The following is a 17,433-nucleotide window of genomic DNA, read 5'->3' on the forward strand; positions in this document are numbered from 1 at the left end:
GTCAGTAAAGACAGAAATCTTGACTTTAGCCAACAAGTTTCCTCCATAAAATCAATCCTTTAAATCCTATATGAGATTTTTATTGTTTGTTTCAACTTAATTTTTCTTTTGTATGAGTTTAGCACATTGCTTTTTTCAAAAAGTAACGATTAACTTTATATGGAATTTAATTTCCTTCTAAGTTTTTGTTTTGTATTCCATTTTGAATTTCACTTGAAATTAAACTAATTAATTTGTCTGGAATTTTTAATAATATTTTAAATTATACAACTCTTGAGAGTCTATGCTAAACTTTTAGTTGTAAAGTAAACAATTGAATAAATATAATTCCTTTATATTAAATAAAATGAATAATCGGATCTATTATATTTGTTTTTTAAAATAATTATTTATATTATGTTCATTCGTCATTTCTTGCTGACGGAAATAAAATTAAAAATTTTAAAGTTATTTCAATACTTAATTAAATCATTTCTAAAGCTTACAAATTAAGTTCCGAGTTAAACGAAAGAAAAATTCATTTATATGAAAAATAGTTAATTGATAAAATTTTGCCTTGCAAATTTAATTTTTGTTAATATAATTTTAAAGTATACTTTAAAAATAATTTTCAAGAATTTTAAACACAGTTAGATCATAAAGCAATTAAAATTTTTCTACATAAATTTTCCAAGCTAGAAATTACTTTTAAACAGAATTTTAATTAATATCAAATTTCTTCAGTACATTATTTCAATTTATTCATTAACGAATAAATTTATTTTAAAGTGATTTCATTATTTTCAAAGTTAAATTTTGTATATATGAATTTTTTTTTTAATATTAACTTTAAAATTTCAATTTAACACTAAATCATTTAAACTGAAAAATTTCTTACACGAAGAGTATTATAAAAGTAAAGATTTATAACTTCGCAATACAATACTTTTATTTTTATCTTCTGTGATTTAATACTTCTCTTTTCTTATTTCGTAGCTGCTCCACAAATACAAAGTTCAACTCAAGTTGTACAAGTAAAGAAATCCGAAAGAGCAACATTGTCTTGCTCTGCTTCTGGAGATCCTCCTCTAACAATAAGTTGGGATAAAGTAGGATTTCCTTTAGCATTATATCAAATAAAACGGTTAGTATATTTCTGTTATAATGAATAGATGATTTAGAGAATATTGCAAATATTTCTGACTCAAAATATGAATTTTATAAATGTATGAAAATATATCGCAAATCTACTATGCCTAACTATATTTAACTTATATATTTAAGTTTTGGTAAAAGTATTAAATTAAATTTTAGCTATACAATAGAAGAAACTGAAAGAGCAGATATCAAAACTTCCTTAGTTACAATATCACATGCAGAAAGAGAGGATACAAACACCTACACTTGTTTAGCATCAAATCCTTACGGTATTCAGAAGACAAAAGTCAGACTTATTGTTCAAGGTAAGTTATAACAAGAAGAGATAAATTTAAATTTATCCGAAAGATAACAATTTAAGAAATTACATTTGATATTTGCTTTATACATTAGGTTTGAACGTTTAATATGATAAGAAACAGAAATTATATTCAAATGTTTGTTTATAAATATGCATTAATATAAACTAAAGATAAATATCCAATAATTTAGTTTCTGTAAATGACTAGTCTAAATGTTATTGTTGAGATAAATTGCATTCACATTCATTACAGAAAATATTAATAGGATAATGGAATCAAATAATAATTTATCCGTAATAATTTAATTATATTACTGTTTTAAAATTTTAATATATATTAAATTAGTTTTAGTTCGATATAATGCTTCAAAGAAAAAAACAATATCATATGCATAAGTCTGAAAAACTTGGGATTTTTAAAGAGTTTAAATACAGTTTTTCCATTAACCTTGCATTTATTTTAAAATATTTTTCTTCTTTGAAGAATTATTTTTATTAGTAAGTTAACATTAATGCAGATAGTTGTCAAGTTGACAATTTAAAATACTCTTGCTAAGCAATAAATATTTAATTAATGATATTACTTTTAAAATTATGTAAACATCCATTAACAATTTAAAGTTTGATTGAAGTAGATCTTGATCAAATTGAAAATAAGAAGATTAAAATAAACTTAATTCTTGAAAAATTAATTCGATATTTACTTTACAGAGTTAACTCATTCTCATCTTGCTATAAGTTAAAAAAAAAAAATGTAAATTATAATTATTAGTTAGATTTAATTTCATACTAATTGATATATTTTTGAAATTTTTTAATACTAACTGTTGAATAATGTTACGTTTAAAAAATTGACATTGCCGTAAACTTACATGTTATAAGAACATCAGCTGACACTACTACGTAATTTAATTTCCTCGGGAAATAAAAAGTGCAATAATTAATCATTTATTAATTTATTTTAATTAATTCACATTATTAATAATTTACGCATAAGTTAATCAAAAAATTAAATAAAAATTAATGTTGTTTTTAATATTAGTGATTTTATAACTTACTTTGAAATTTATTAACTTTTTATTAATTTTTAAAAATTGCGTAAAATATAATATGAGAATTAAAACATTCATGAGTGAAATGCTGTGCTTTTTATTTTAAATATCGAAATGCAATATTAAATAATAAAAATTTATTGATAATCATTGAAACTACTATAAAAGTAAGATACGGATAAATGAAAAAATTCACGAATGATTTCTGCCATTAAATAAAAAAGAGACTTTGTAAAGTATATATTTTTTACTTTAAAGTAGATTTTTTGTAAATTTTTTACTTAATATTTTGTAAAAATTGAATATGACAATTTTTTATTTATTTATATTTTCTTATATATTTTCAATGCAATTACTGGGTAGTACAGTACATCAGTCGTTGTTATACATAAATTTTAAAGTAGAAATACTTCAGTAAGATACAATTTTAGTCTTTACTTACATTTAATGATAATAACGAACACGGGAGTAGGAAAAATGAAAATGTGTGTATATATATATCATACATATACATTCTTTTAATATCATAAAATTTTCTTTTCATATCAGAAAAGAAAATTTTAAAATAGAAGTATATACTAAAGAATGGGAGAAAGAGAAAGTAGAAGATAAAGAAATAGAAATATATATGAACAGTACATGTAGGATTTAATATATAACAGTGTAGTAATAAATAATTAAATGAAAATTAACTGGAAGTATAAGCTTAATTGCCTTAAAGACGATAAATTGAGCAAGTAAGAATAGCCAGAGATAAGCCTATTTTTGCCAATTTCTGTATCCTTAACTAATTTTCGTTGACTCAGTAATTCCTGCAACAATTCTACATTAAATCCTTGATATTTCAGTAATGATATCGTACAGAATGACTTACATTGAAATAAATTACTAATGGCAAATCTTCTTCATTTAAAGTTTATACAACGAATAGGAATAATCAAATTTTATATATTTGTGATATATATATATATATTATATTAAATTTAATTATTATATATATATATGTGTGTGTGTGTGTGTGTGTGTGTTATTGTACTCTGTACGATAACAAGTGAACTTAAATAAAAAAATGTTTTCTTAATTTAATGTAACTACCATAATCAATTCTTCATATCAAATTTAATAAAATATTTCAATAATATTTGAAAATATATTCTATAAAAAATAGAAAAAATTTCTGCATATAAATTTAATTTATACATTAGCAATTTTACAATTTTTTTTACAAATAAAAAAAATATATCGATTGTTCATTATGCAAATTTAAGACTTTTAAATCATTACATGTTTTCCTTAATATTTTGTTAAATTCATAAGATTATCAAACTAACTAAAAACTTCAAAATAAACGAGCCTGACATAACGTATACATGAATACATCAATTTTATTGGCAAAATGAAAGAGGAACTTGACGTATAACATTTAATCATTTATTATTCAAAAGAAAATTCTGTCTAGTTGGAAAAATCATAGTTGATGATGCAGAAATAAAAATAATCGATTAATTTCAAAATAACAGTTGACGTGTTTGATACAAAATTTCTCATTTTGTTCTTAGAAACTCCGGATCCTCCCGAAGACGTACGTGTTATTGAAGTCACTAGTACTGCAGCTAGTCTTTTATGGTCACCTCCCTATTCTGGTAATTCACCAATAACATCTTACGTCATCAGTTATAAGCAGGAAAAAGGTAGGTAATATATGTTGAGAATTGAACAGGTGTGTTCATTCTGATAGCATTCATTCAGTATAATCGTTGTCTATTAATCTATATAATTATCTTTCTCTCTTTATTGGATTAGTAATGAATGGTTACAGTTCATTTTATGAAATCTCCATTTGTCTTTTTTTGTATACATTCAAATGCACGTGTGAGTGTATGTGTGCAAATTTTTCTTTTCCTTTTTGCATATCGATCTCTTTAGCGGGATAATCTTTAATTAAATGCTACGTCTTCAATAATAAGTTTTCTTATAAATGTGCATATAATTGCATACTTTCCTTTCAGTATTTTTATCGCGTGTCTAAGAATAATTTTAAAATGTGTCATAAAATCATTTGTCAAAAACCTCATCATAATCAAATGTAATCTTCTATTGCTTAAAGCTACATCTTTGATATGTACAAAAAATTAATTTAATATTTTCTGAATATTTTGCACTTGTAAATTGCATATTATTATAATGAGCATTTTGTCAGAAATGCATAGGCCTATATACAATATATGTATATGTTTGGAAATAATATGAAATGAAAGAAATTTTCAGTTTATTATTCTATTAAATTTACTAATATTTCAATAAATTTAATATATATACAGTATATTTAGTTATATCTGAATATATCTGTATATAATTATTTATATTAAATTTTCCTTATCTCACAATAATAGAGGAAGAAAAACTTGACAGCCTTATTGAATATATTTAAATATATTTAAAATTTACTATCAAAGAATTTGTATAAATATATTAAATCTCTAAATGCATTTGAATCCTAATTAATATAACAGAATTTCAAAATTATCCTAATCAGAACTATTCCTTCACGTTGAATAAATTAATTATTCTAAAATTACTATATATATATTATGCTGTTATGAATATTAATTTTATTATAATGATTTATGTTATACACATTATTAAGGTATACTCGATAGATATCTTCGTAGAATTTTTGTTTCTCAGACCCAATAATGCATTCTTTATGTGCTTTGTCCAAGGTAATAGCGTACGTAATCTTGTTATGTGTTTGTTTTAGTCATAGAACAGGAAATTAACACATTAAGACAAAGTGCACTAAAGTTTATAATCAAGATCTCGTGATATTCATAAAATTTTTCTAGTTTAATAATATGTATAACTTCATTATATCAAGTTTATCTTATGAGAATTATTAGATAATAAAGCATATATTTGTTACATATTAGCCTATATAATCAAATACGTAACATATACTACATAAAATTTTAATATAACTTATACGTATTAAACTTTTCTAGCATAAAATTCGGAGTGTCTACTTTCCTTTTACAACATAATGTTTAATTAAAGTTATTCAATGAATTGTTACAGTTGAAAGATTTTATGTTATAATATAAATTTTGATTTAATTAATATTTAACTACTGTATGCGTATGTTATATATATAAAATTTTAATTTAAAATTTAAATTTACTAATTTAAATCGTAACATTTTAACAGTTATTCCTATAATAACAATAAATAATTTTAATGAATATTCATTTCATGACGTAATAAATTAGATGATATAAGTGCATTGGCGAACTGTTAGTTTATCGACAGCACTATTATATCCTTCTTAATTGATGTTTTCTTTCTAGAGGAATGGCCATCTAACCGTTCCAGAAGAGTCATTGTATCCAGTGCAGATACCACAGCAACAATAACTGGGCTGCAATCTATGACTAGCTATAACATCCACGTATTTGCCAAGAACAGTATTGGTCACAGTTCACCTAGCAAAACAATCACCGTAACAACAGCTGCTGAAGGTAATATATCTATCCATCGACTGAAATTTAATTGAAAAATAACCTTCAGATTCCTCACTGAAAAACTATCATTCTCATAGAAAATTATTTTTAACTTATTATATAAAAATTCTTCTGTAGAAAAACATAAAGTTTAGATCTGTTAATATTTTTACAATAAATTTTCTTTATATATAAAACTTGTAATAATGAACAAAAACATTAATGAAGTTATAATTTTAAATTAAATTAAATTAAACGATTTTAACTTTTTAAATAATATATATTAATATATTGATATAAAACACTATTATATGTTCAATAATCTCTTATTTAATTTCGAAAATTATATTAATTTTCGAAATTAAATAAAACAAGATTAGTGTAAATAAAAATACGAAAGTAAGATTAATTTACAATTACCATAAAAACTTTCTAGACATTAATAAAAATCTACTTCAAGTAGCAGCTATATATACTTTTATTAAAATTAAAATCCACTTTCTTTTTCTATTAATAATAACTCTATTAATATAAGATATAATATGTAGAATCAAAAATATTTTATCTGTTATAATATTTATATGATATTTTATGTCATTTATGAAGCGAATCTCTTTTACTTTAGCATGGTAGATAATATTTGCTCAAGTAATAAAGGTTACATGTACAAATTCCCTTCATAATTCTTTAACTGGAGTACAGTTTTCTTTTATTTCTTCGGTTATGTTGAAAAAGTATGAATAAAATAAACTTTTGTCCATTAGAATACCATTAATAAATTATTTTTTTTCTGAATTCTTATCGAATGAGAATATTCTTACTGAATCGATTCTGTTTAAATGAAGAAAACAAAATTCCTTTGAGGAAAATAAAAATTATTATTTAACATTTTTTATATCTTTTATTGCGGCATTATTATTATTTATAAATGGAGTTTTTTAAATAATAAATGAAACGAAATGTAAAATTTCAATTTCACAATTTTATAAATTTTTGTTGCTATAAAGAATCCTTAATTATATAAGAAAATATTAAAGTGTTTTTTTATTTTAAATTGCATGAAAATTTAGTATAAAGATGTTGTATTAGTTTAATTAAATGTTTAATTTTTCGCTCTAATGTTTTTAAATCTCCCTTTGTAACAATTCTGATACTATATTTGATATTTTAATAATTATAAATAGCTCCAAGAAATCCACCAGTGAATGTCAAAGCGGTTCCTCTTGATTCAAAATCAGTGAGAGTAACTTGGGAGGTAATATAAATTGAATTTATTAATTATAATTGCATATGTATGTCATTTATCTATTTTACATAATAATACATTTTAAACAGATTCCATTTAGATCGGAACGAGTACAAGTTGAGGATTTTTATGTAGGATACAAAGAAAGTGAAAGTACAAACCAATATATATATAAAACCGTCCATCTTAAAAAAGATCAGATGACAGCTGAGTATACAATTACAAATTTAAAGAGATCAACAAAATATAGTATAGTGGTTCAAGCATTCAATAGCCAAGGTGCAGGACCAGCTTCTGAAGAAGTCATAGTTCAAACGTTTTTAATGGGTAAGATATAATATAAGATATTACATGTGTATATAATACAACATTTTTTTAGATTATAGTTTGAAAAATTTGAGAAAAATGTTTGGTCTTCTTATCTTTGATATCAATACATTTTCAAAAATTTACGGACCGTATAGGCTGCATATTTGTAAACAGCATTTTTCATTTCTTCGCTAAAGGATATTAAATTATAGAAACATCATATTAAACATCAAAAACAATAAATAACTCCTAGCTTATTTTAAAAATTGGCATTCTGTTTTAAAGAGAATTGAATATTTTCTGAATTTTTCGTTTAAATTAAACGATGTATTTTCAGATCCACCCAAAGCACCAGTCATGCATATTGTTGGAAGTACATCAAATACAATTAGTTTAAAATGGGAAACATCTGAAGATAACAGTAATCCAATAAATGGTTGGTTGGTTTAAAATATTAATTAGAAAATTTTAATGTGCTGTAAGCAAAATTTTTACTTTTTAGATTTCTTTTCTCTAATTTGAGACTTTATTTTTATAAATATAATTTACGTTATATATCTTATTTAGGATACATTTTGAATTACAAGGATCAAACTAACGAGTGGAAAGAAATTCAATTATCTTCAAATCATTATCACTATACGTTAGAAAATTTACTTTGTGGAACATCTTACCAGCTATTACTTATTGCATTTAATGATGTAGGCAGAGGAAATCCAAGTGAAACATTGCATGCTTCAACTAAAGGCAAAGGTAACCATTGATTCTACACTGAACAATAAAATAAAATATAAATATAAATAATAAAAGAAATGTATTAAAGTTATTATTTTATAAAAATGTATAGCATATTTGGACAAGTTGTGTTTAAGTTTAAATAGTTTTAACAAGATAAAAGTTCTCAAATTCCCATTCTAAGATTAACTTTTTTGTAAGTAATTTTATAAACGATTAATAATTTAATTTTATATACTGCATTTATTAAGTTTAAAAAACAAAATTATTAATGGAAGTGTCAAGTCAATTATATCATCCCTATCTTAGTTAAAATAAAGCACTTAACGCTTTACATAACGAGCATTGAATGAATATGGAATAGCAAATAACAGACAAGAAAACTAATGAGCATGTGGGTTGTTTATTGATTTTTTTAGAAACTTTTCTGAATTTCCAGCTCCTGTTTCTCCTGACGAGAATATTTTTCTGAAAGTAAATGTTACTTCTGTGCATCTTCGACTATCAACATGGGCAGACGACGGATGTCCCATCTCCCATTTTGTCGTACGATATAAGCCAAGAGGCCACAGGGAATGGATTTTGGTGTCTAACCATATCTTACCTGAGCAGGACGTTGTGATGATTGCAGACCTGAGTCCTGGGACTTGGCATGATCTGCTAATCACCGCTCACAATGATGCAGGATCTACTGAAGAAGAATATAGTTTCGCAACTTTAACTTTACAAGGAGGTAATTTTTAAACGTTTTTATATGCATTTATAAGCAACTTTACTACATGTAAATTTCACTAAGTATTGATTTTTAAATTTAAAATATTTTAAAATTTTTATTTAAATTTAATATGTCTTCAATTTATTTTTTAATTAATTTTCGGACTTCTCCAAAAAAATTTTTATTTTTGTTTATATCTTTATTGTTATTTCATATTTTTAATAAACAAGGAAAATTCAATCAGCTTATATTATAAGAAGAATCTAATACAAAAATTTTTAACATGTGATGTTTTTCCCTGAAATTTCTATTGCTATTGACGTTATTTCGAAAGTCGTTTAAGACAAGAAACATTTTACCTTTTGTGCTGCGATGTTATTTTTTTATTTTTTATCTGAAAAGTTATTTATAGTGAACATCGTCTCTTATCAATATTGCATTAGCCTATATTCAGTAGCTTATACAGCGAAAAATTGAAGCTTCTGTTCTTTCGTATCACTATATTACTATGATTTAAATATAGAAATTTTCATAATGATACATAAAAATGCTTCTATATGCAACGTTTTTATGCTTAAAGTTTACAGTTAGTAATTAATCTCGTTCAAAAAATCCAATAGTAGAAGTATTTTAACTGTATATTTTAATGCAATTTTTTTTCGAAAAACATTATTGTAATTAATTCCATCGATTCAACAAACAACACTTCATTAATTTTCTGTTTAAAACATCAGTTTTAATTATTATTTTTAATGGATTGTGCGAGAATATGCTAATTTTTATTAGATGAAAACTTGTTATAATAGCTGCACTTTTTTAATTATGTCTTTTAGTTTAGATTTTGGAAAGAGATTCAATTAAAAATGCAATCAATAGATCAGAAGAAGAAAAATATAAAAAGTTTCAAAATGGAAACCTTTGTGTGTTCTGATATCTTGAAGCAAAGATGTTCAGCTACTAAAATGAAAAAGGAAAAAAATTGTTTATTTTTTGCGACGTAGAAACCATTTGCTGTATATTACTTTGTGTTGATTCAGCTTTTTCAAAACATTAATATCAATTATTTTTAAAGGTGAAACTTGAAAATACAAATCTTAGATTAAGTTTTTATTATAAACAATCACAATTATAATCTTCTAAATAATAATTAAATCAATTTTATATATTTCTACAAACTACATTGATTAAATGAAAGAATATTTCAATGTATTATCAAATTTTAGGCCTATATCATAAAATTCATATTTAATGAAAATGAATATTATAAATGATTTTGAACAAAAACCTAACTTGGGGCTTCTTAATATACCTGTATATATATATATATATATCTGGTCCGAACCCATAATGGATTTGCTAAAAAGGCCCTCTCTTAGTGTCCACACGGTGGAACGAGTTTTAAAAAATCAATAGATTATAAATAAATGAAATTATATAATAAAATATGGAGGAAGTTTTTCTGAATTCCTTATCAAAAATGATTTAAAGGCATCAAGTATCAATCAAGTAAGATTCATTCCGGAATAAAAAAATAAAGATATGAAAAAAGAACACAATACGAAAACAAAGCTAATGGTAGAATATTTAATCAGTGTTCTAAAATCAAATTTTTTTAACGGGAAAAAACCTTTCTTTTAATGAACTGATTTCAATTTTTTTAAATTTCAGCTTATTAATGAACGTTTTAATCACCTGTCACGATAATTTATTGTGTATTTGTAACAGTAAACGGAGAATCAAATTTCCTTTATTCTGTTTTGTATTAATGATGTGAATTTATTCTGTTGTCGTCTTTCACATACTAAAAGTAATACTTTTAAAAGTTTAAACTTCATCAATCAATACATTAAATTTATCATAATTAATTATCTTTTGCCAAGTATTATTTTTCATTTGTTCGATACAACTGGCATTTCGAAACTAATCTTTAAAACTTTTTTTTGGTATTTTTATCTCTTAAGAACATAAAAGTACTTAAAAGCTATTTAATCTCTTATAAATTATATTAAAATAATCAATTATAATTTGTTTTACTTCAGTTATCGATTAAAAAATTATATGTTATGTTATGAACAATTTATAAATTTAAATATTTCTCTTAAATATCTTTCCCTAAAAAATTTTTTGAGATGCTCTTTTTTTTATGCAAATTCAAAACGTGTTAATTCTTGATTAAAGCTTTTAAAATTTTTAATGTTGTATATAATCTATCTAATGGTCTTTGTCTTAATTAATGCAAAGGACGTTCAAAGTAAATAAAGGATAGATTTATCATAGTGTTTTTATGTTTCGATAATGGAGGGATAAAAACCAAATTTAAAGTAAAATTTTTATAAAAATTTTCAGTTTAATTACCCTGAATAATGCGATTCAATCTAAGAGCTGCTTTCTATTTTTTAATATATATTCTTAATTATGTNTATTATTTTTGGATTTCTAATCATGCTTTTGGAATCGATTTAAAAATAGGCTACTTTAAAATTTTTGACATGTTATTTATGTGATAGATATGTTTCATTTTTCTAGAGTTACTGCTTCAAAATTTTTATTTTAACGTTAAAATATATATTTTATGTATAGATAATACATGAGTTGGTAGTGTTAAATATTAGAAGTTAATTCTCCATCATAGAGTTTTTTGTATGCTTTTCTATAATTTTTTATATAATGTATATTTTTCTGTAGCTCTTATTTAAATTTTATTTAATACCACTTTCAGTAATAAAAATAAAATTAAAGTAATTCTCAATAGTAATATTTCAAGCAAAATTGATTTTACATGCCTTTATATGATTAATTTAAAGCTGATATAATATATGTATTATTATATGTAATGTGTATATAATGAAGACAATATATTCTTTCTTTCATCTAAATATACAAATATTGGGATATAGAATTAATTTTAAGTTTATTATATAGATTACTTTATCTTCTTATTTAGTATATCAATTATATTTATTAAATAATTTTGGAATTGTTATTGTTTACAAAATAAATATAGCATAGTTGTTTTTTTTATCAATTAATACCGTATATAATATGTTAGTTACACTTCCTTTATTATGCTACTATACAGTTCATTGATTCAGTATAATCGCTTTGTTATGCTTCCGTTTGATTACTTTCCATCTTTTCTTTATTAAAATGTTGTTTGAGAATTGTAGTCACGTTCTTTCCAATTTTCTACAATTCATAGCCAATAAATCTGTCATTTACGTTTTATTTGCAAATACAGAATAGAAGCGATATAGAAGGTACTGTATAAACTACAATACACACATACATATATATACACAAAGTTCAGAAACTGCGTGTTGAGATTTTATCTATAACATTACCCTTCAAATTTAATGAAACTGTTTAAAATTTGTTCAATAATATATAAAAGCTGCTTTGTAATTACATATGACATTTTTCATATTTTTTGTTTTAACAGCCATGGTGTTTTACTTCTGTGGTGGATATCTATAAAGAACATAGATAGGGAAAACGCTAAATAGGGAATTAATATAAAAAGTCATCATATAGACTATATTGAAAATAACTTTATTTTTTTTAATTTAATATTTGCAAGCCTGTAATATTTATTTACTTTATAAAATATTACTATGTATTACGATTTTTATATTGATTTGATAGTAAACTTTATAAATAAATTTAACACACAACTGCATTTTCCGAATGCATCGCTTCTTCTAACTTTAAGACTTCGAATAAAGTTCAGATAAATGTCAATTTCTATATTATTTGAAAGAAATAAAGAATATGGAACAAAAACATCAATTTTGGCCAATTTTCAAAAATAAAAAATAAATTATTACACGAGTTTAAAATATTTTTTAAAACATTATGAAAGTCATCCGTATGAGATGCGAAGAAGAATACAATTTGTTATTCTTTCTTATTTCGTGAACAGTAAAATGAAAATTGATGAGGACATTTATTCTTGTCAATTAATGTAGAAAATATAAAAAAGGCAGGATATTATATTGATGTGCTTATTCAGATTAAATGTAAAAGCATCAGAGCAGAAAAACTTTTTGTGTTTAATAAGAAAATTGAATTATAGAATTTTAAAAAATTTCTTATCAAATATTCTTTGAAATCATAGAGTGAAGTAGAATTATAAATGTGGCTATGAACTCTATTTGAATTGTTTCTTGTACTGTACAATACATCAGTATCTTCAAGGACATAAATGGAATATATTTAATGTTTTATTAATCACTGCTTTATGTAAATTAATTAATAATTAACATACTGTTTGTTCTTATTAATAATTCATGCATATAGTCGGTTCCATATTCATACATAATAATTTATTTCGTTTCTTTGAATAGAGTATAATATTAATATAATATTGTGATGATAAAAAATAAGGTTTCTTTACATGAACATTTAATATATACTTATTAAATTTAAATAAACTAAATCTGAAACTGGAAAAATAGTCGTAAACTTATCATATTATTCATGTTTATTAAAAGACAAAACGTTTAAACTTATTAATAAACTAATTTGGTTTGAAAATAATCGTTAAAACAAATTAATATTTTGGACAATTAATCATTATCAAAAATGAACTGACAATCGATAAATTCTGTTATATAAGTTTCTGTATGAAATATTCGTCGTCAATATGGGAAATTTAGTTTATTTATAGAATTCTTATCTCAGCATATCCTGAATTTTTAATTACTGTGGTTTTTTTTATAAACTACGTGATGAAGGGTACAGAAGATAAGTGATTTTAAAAGTAAAATATGTATGAGCACGATAAGGATAAATTATTTCTTTCCAGAATTAAATCTGTGTAAAAATTACCAAATAAAATTGTATAGACACGATAATAAATATATTCTGGTTAAATTTTAAAATTTTGTTTAATTTTTATTATCTATTTTGTATTTAATAAGATAATTTAACAATTTAATAATAATAAAATTTCAACATTACAATTTCTTCATTTTGAATTTATTTGAATACTAAATTTACATTATTGTTTTGAAGTTAAAAAAAAAAAAAACTATTCCAAATTTATCTTATTTTACATTAAATTGCACATTGATCATCTTTTCTTTCTGTAAATTCTTTAACTTTTCATTAAATTATATTATTTTAGATTATATACAAGTATTTAAAGTTGCAATAAATTTGTAGATGCTTGTAGTTTATAATTTTAATTCGTCCTTTACCAATTATTATGATAATAAACATTATTATTATCTAAAACTATAGTTTAATATGAACTGATCTTAATGAGAAACATTTTCCATTTATTAAACAATCATCATCTATAATTGTTATATTTATTTAAATAACTTGATAATCGTTTACATTTTCTGAAATTTGGTAATAGTGAATTATTTTCATTTAAAAGTTATTATTTTTTTATACATTAAATTAAATTTCTTCATATAAAAATAATAATTTTCCTATATCATCTTTAGCTATTTTATATGTTTATAAATTGAATTAAATACATTTTTATTTTGAATAATAGACAATGTTCATTGTAGTAATGTTATGTATATTTGTCTGTTTATTATAAATAATTTTTATTTATAAAATAGGTTAAATTTAATATTAAAGCTACGAGGTATTTCTTTAACTTACCTTATTTTTATGTGTTTTTTAGAAATACAAATTGAATAATTTGTTTAAATTTATGTTCTTTTCATATATGAGTCACGGTTCACAACTCAGCAGTTTCTCTTGATTTCACTTGACAAGAAACAAATTATAAAGTACAATTGAATAAAGAAGGGGTCATTTTATCGTTTTGGAAATTATTCATTTTTAATTTTTTTCGATGTTTGCAAGTATTCTTTTGCAAGCATTACATTTAAAAAGAATTACAAAGAAATTTCTTTCATTTTTTTATATTTAAAAAATTATACAGTAAATTATCTAACTAATGTTTATATTTTACTGCAGTATAATTAAATTCTGATGAATAATGAATTTTAATTATTCTTAAAAAATTAATTGCTTTGGATGTAAATGTATGCCTATTTAATTATTGGAACTGCATTATTTTTAATTATTTAAAACTTTATTTTAAAACAAATAAATTAAAATTTAATTTAACAAATATTTATGCATGCTTCGCTAATTTATTCACTTAAAAATACTTTTCATTATATTTTTTTTTTACAGTTTTGTTAATATTTAACATAATTTAAAACATATTCTATACGTTATAAAATATATGTTTTAGTTTTGTTTTTGAAGCAAAAAAATTTATTTTAAATCATTTTGTTTCAATTGCCAAATGAGAATTCGATAGTAATAAATTAAATTTGCATTAATTTATAGAATTAATATGCTCTTCACGACATAAAATTTAATTAATGCTTTCCAGTTGTGTTCAATAGTATTAAATTAATTTCTATCATACCAGCAAAAATTTTAAACAGTTTGATGTTTCATATTATCAGTAACAAGCTACTGATATCAGTCTTTTATTTCATAAAATAAAATAAGTAATATTTCAATGATAAAACCCGGAAAAATATTACTTTTTATTTATCGTGTAAGCTTTAGATTTAAACAGAGAGAACAGTTAAATTTTTGAATTACATTTACAAAAATAAAAGAAACCAGCATGCTTTAATACATAAAATGCAATCTGTCTTCTGAAAATGTCATATAGTTTAATGAATATAAAAAAAAATAATCAGTTCTTTTACAAAACTATTTCAGTAGTTAGCACTCATGTTTTTTGAGGAGCAAACAGAAAGTCATTTAGAGTGCAGAAATACTATACAACATCCATTAATCATTACTGAAACAAAAATAAACCATTAATGGATGATGTAACATGGTAGACCCCTTTTAACTCTGATGACAAAAATTAATCCTTTTGTCGGCACTGTTTCATTTCAGGTTTAAATAAATCCTATTTCTCTATATGATAAAATCTAAAATTGAAGACAGAGTATATATATATATGTACTGTACAGTCATTGTGTATAGTCAATATTACAAAAATATTGAGTATATACCTATTTATTTTAAGTTATAAATATTTTAATTATGTTCACTATAAAAAAACTATCCTCATTCCTTCTGCATGATCTGCTAATCACCGCTCACAATGATGCAGGATCTACTGAAGAAGAATATAGTTTCGCAACTTTAACTTTACAAGGAGGTAATTTTTAAACGTTTTTATATGCATTTATAAGCAACTTTACTACATGTAAATTTCACTAAGTATTGATTTTTAAATTTAAAATATTTTAAAATTTTTATTTAAATTTAATATGTCTTCAATTTATTTTTTAATTAATTTTCGGACTTCTCCAAAAAATTTTTTATTTTTGTTTATATCTTTATTGTTATTTCATATTTTTAATAAACAAGGAAAATTCAATCAGCTTATATTATAAGAAGAATCTAATACAAAAATTTTTAACATGTGATGTTTTTCCCTGAAATTTCTATTGCTATTGACGTTATTTCGAAAGTCGTTTAAGACAAGAAACATTTTACCTTTTGTGCTGCGATGTTATTTTTTTATTTTTTATCTGAAAAGTTATTTATAGTGAACATCGTCTCTTATCAATATTGCATTAGCCTATATTCAGTAGCTTATACAGCGAAAAATTGAAGCTTCTGTTCTTTCGTATCACTATATTACTATGATTTAAATATAGAAATTTTCATAATGATACATAAAAATGCTTCTATATGCAACGTTTTTATGCTTAAAGTTTACAGTTAGTAATTAATCTCGTTCAAAAAATCCAATAGTAGAAGTATTTTAACTGTATATTTTAATGCAATTTTTTTTCGAAAAACATTATTGTAATTAATTCCATCGATTCAACAAACAACACTTCATTAATTTNAAAAAAAAGTACTGAACGAAACAGGAAAGTAATCAAGTAATTGTAAAAGCCTTACTGTCCTTAAATTCTAATGTTATTGTTAATTGTCTACTTGGACTTTACTTATTAATAGGACTTAATACTGGTGTTTAAAGATTGGCACAGCAATGAGAGTTAGTTCAGGAAAGAACAAAATTTCTTTATTATATCACCTGTAGTAATAATTTCTGTACACATATTATACGTGTTTCGGGCTAGCATGCCCCTCATCAGCAGTACTACTACCATACATGTAAATACATATTCCAATCCCGAGTATAAATGTATCTTTCTCGTTGTATAATTAAACATTTCAATCAAGGTTCTATTTTTCACCATTCAACAGTATTATGTTCTGGTGAAAAATGGTGAAAAACAGAACCTTGATTGAAATGTTTAATTATACAACGAGAAAGATACATTTATACTCGGGATTGGAATATGTATTTACATGTATGGTAGTAGTACTACTTATGAGGGGCATGCTAGCCCGAAACACGTATAATATGTGTACAGAAATTATTACTACAGGTGATATAATAAAGAAATTTTGTTTTTTCCTGA

General features: G+C 23.0%; 2 protein-coding genes across 2 annotated transcripts in view; both read left to right on the top strand.

The window, feature by feature from the left end:
- LOC111631543 (Down syndrome cell adhesion molecule-like protein Dscam2) overlaps positions 1-9,061 on the top strand; it is a gene marked incomplete at its 5' end in the record, with an annotated part of 67,191 nt that extends 58,130 nt beyond the window's left edge. The window contains 9 exons of the mRNA XM_023375803.1: positions 976-1,123; positions 1,294-1,442; positions 4,050-4,181; positions 5,835-6,005; positions 7,172-7,242; positions 7,323-7,560; positions 7,880-7,978; positions 8,110-8,295; positions 8,717-9,061. Of these exons, the coding sequence (XP_023231571.1) occupies positions 976-1,123; positions 1,294-1,442; positions 4,050-4,181; positions 5,835-6,005; positions 7,172-7,242; positions 7,323-7,560; positions 7,880-7,978; positions 8,110-8,295; positions 8,717-9,021 (1,499 nt within the window). The remainder of the gene's footprint in view (positions 1-975; positions 1,124-1,293; positions 1,443-4,049; positions 4,182-5,834; positions 6,006-7,171; positions 7,243-7,322; positions 7,561-7,879; positions 7,979-8,109; positions 8,296-8,716) is intronic.
- A 6,972-nt stretch (positions 9,062-16,033) lies between these two features.
- Positions 16,034-17,433, top strand: part of LOC111631547 — a 32,814-nt gene continuing 31,414 nt past the window's right edge. The window contains exon 1 of the mRNA XM_023375804.1: positions 16,034-16,151. Within this exon, the coding sequence (XP_023231572.1) occupies positions 16,034-16,151 (118 nt within the window). The remainder of the gene's footprint in view (positions 16,152-17,433) is intronic.

This window comes from Centruroides sculpturatus, unplaced genomic scaffold (genome assembly GCF_000671375.1).
Source record: "Centruroides sculpturatus isolate CEXI.00-Female unplaced genomic scaffold, Cexi_2.0 scaffold712, whole genome shotgun sequence".
Classification (NCBI taxonomy): Eukaryota; Metazoa; Arthropoda; class Arachnida; order Scorpiones; family Buthidae; genus Centruroides; species Centruroides sculpturatus.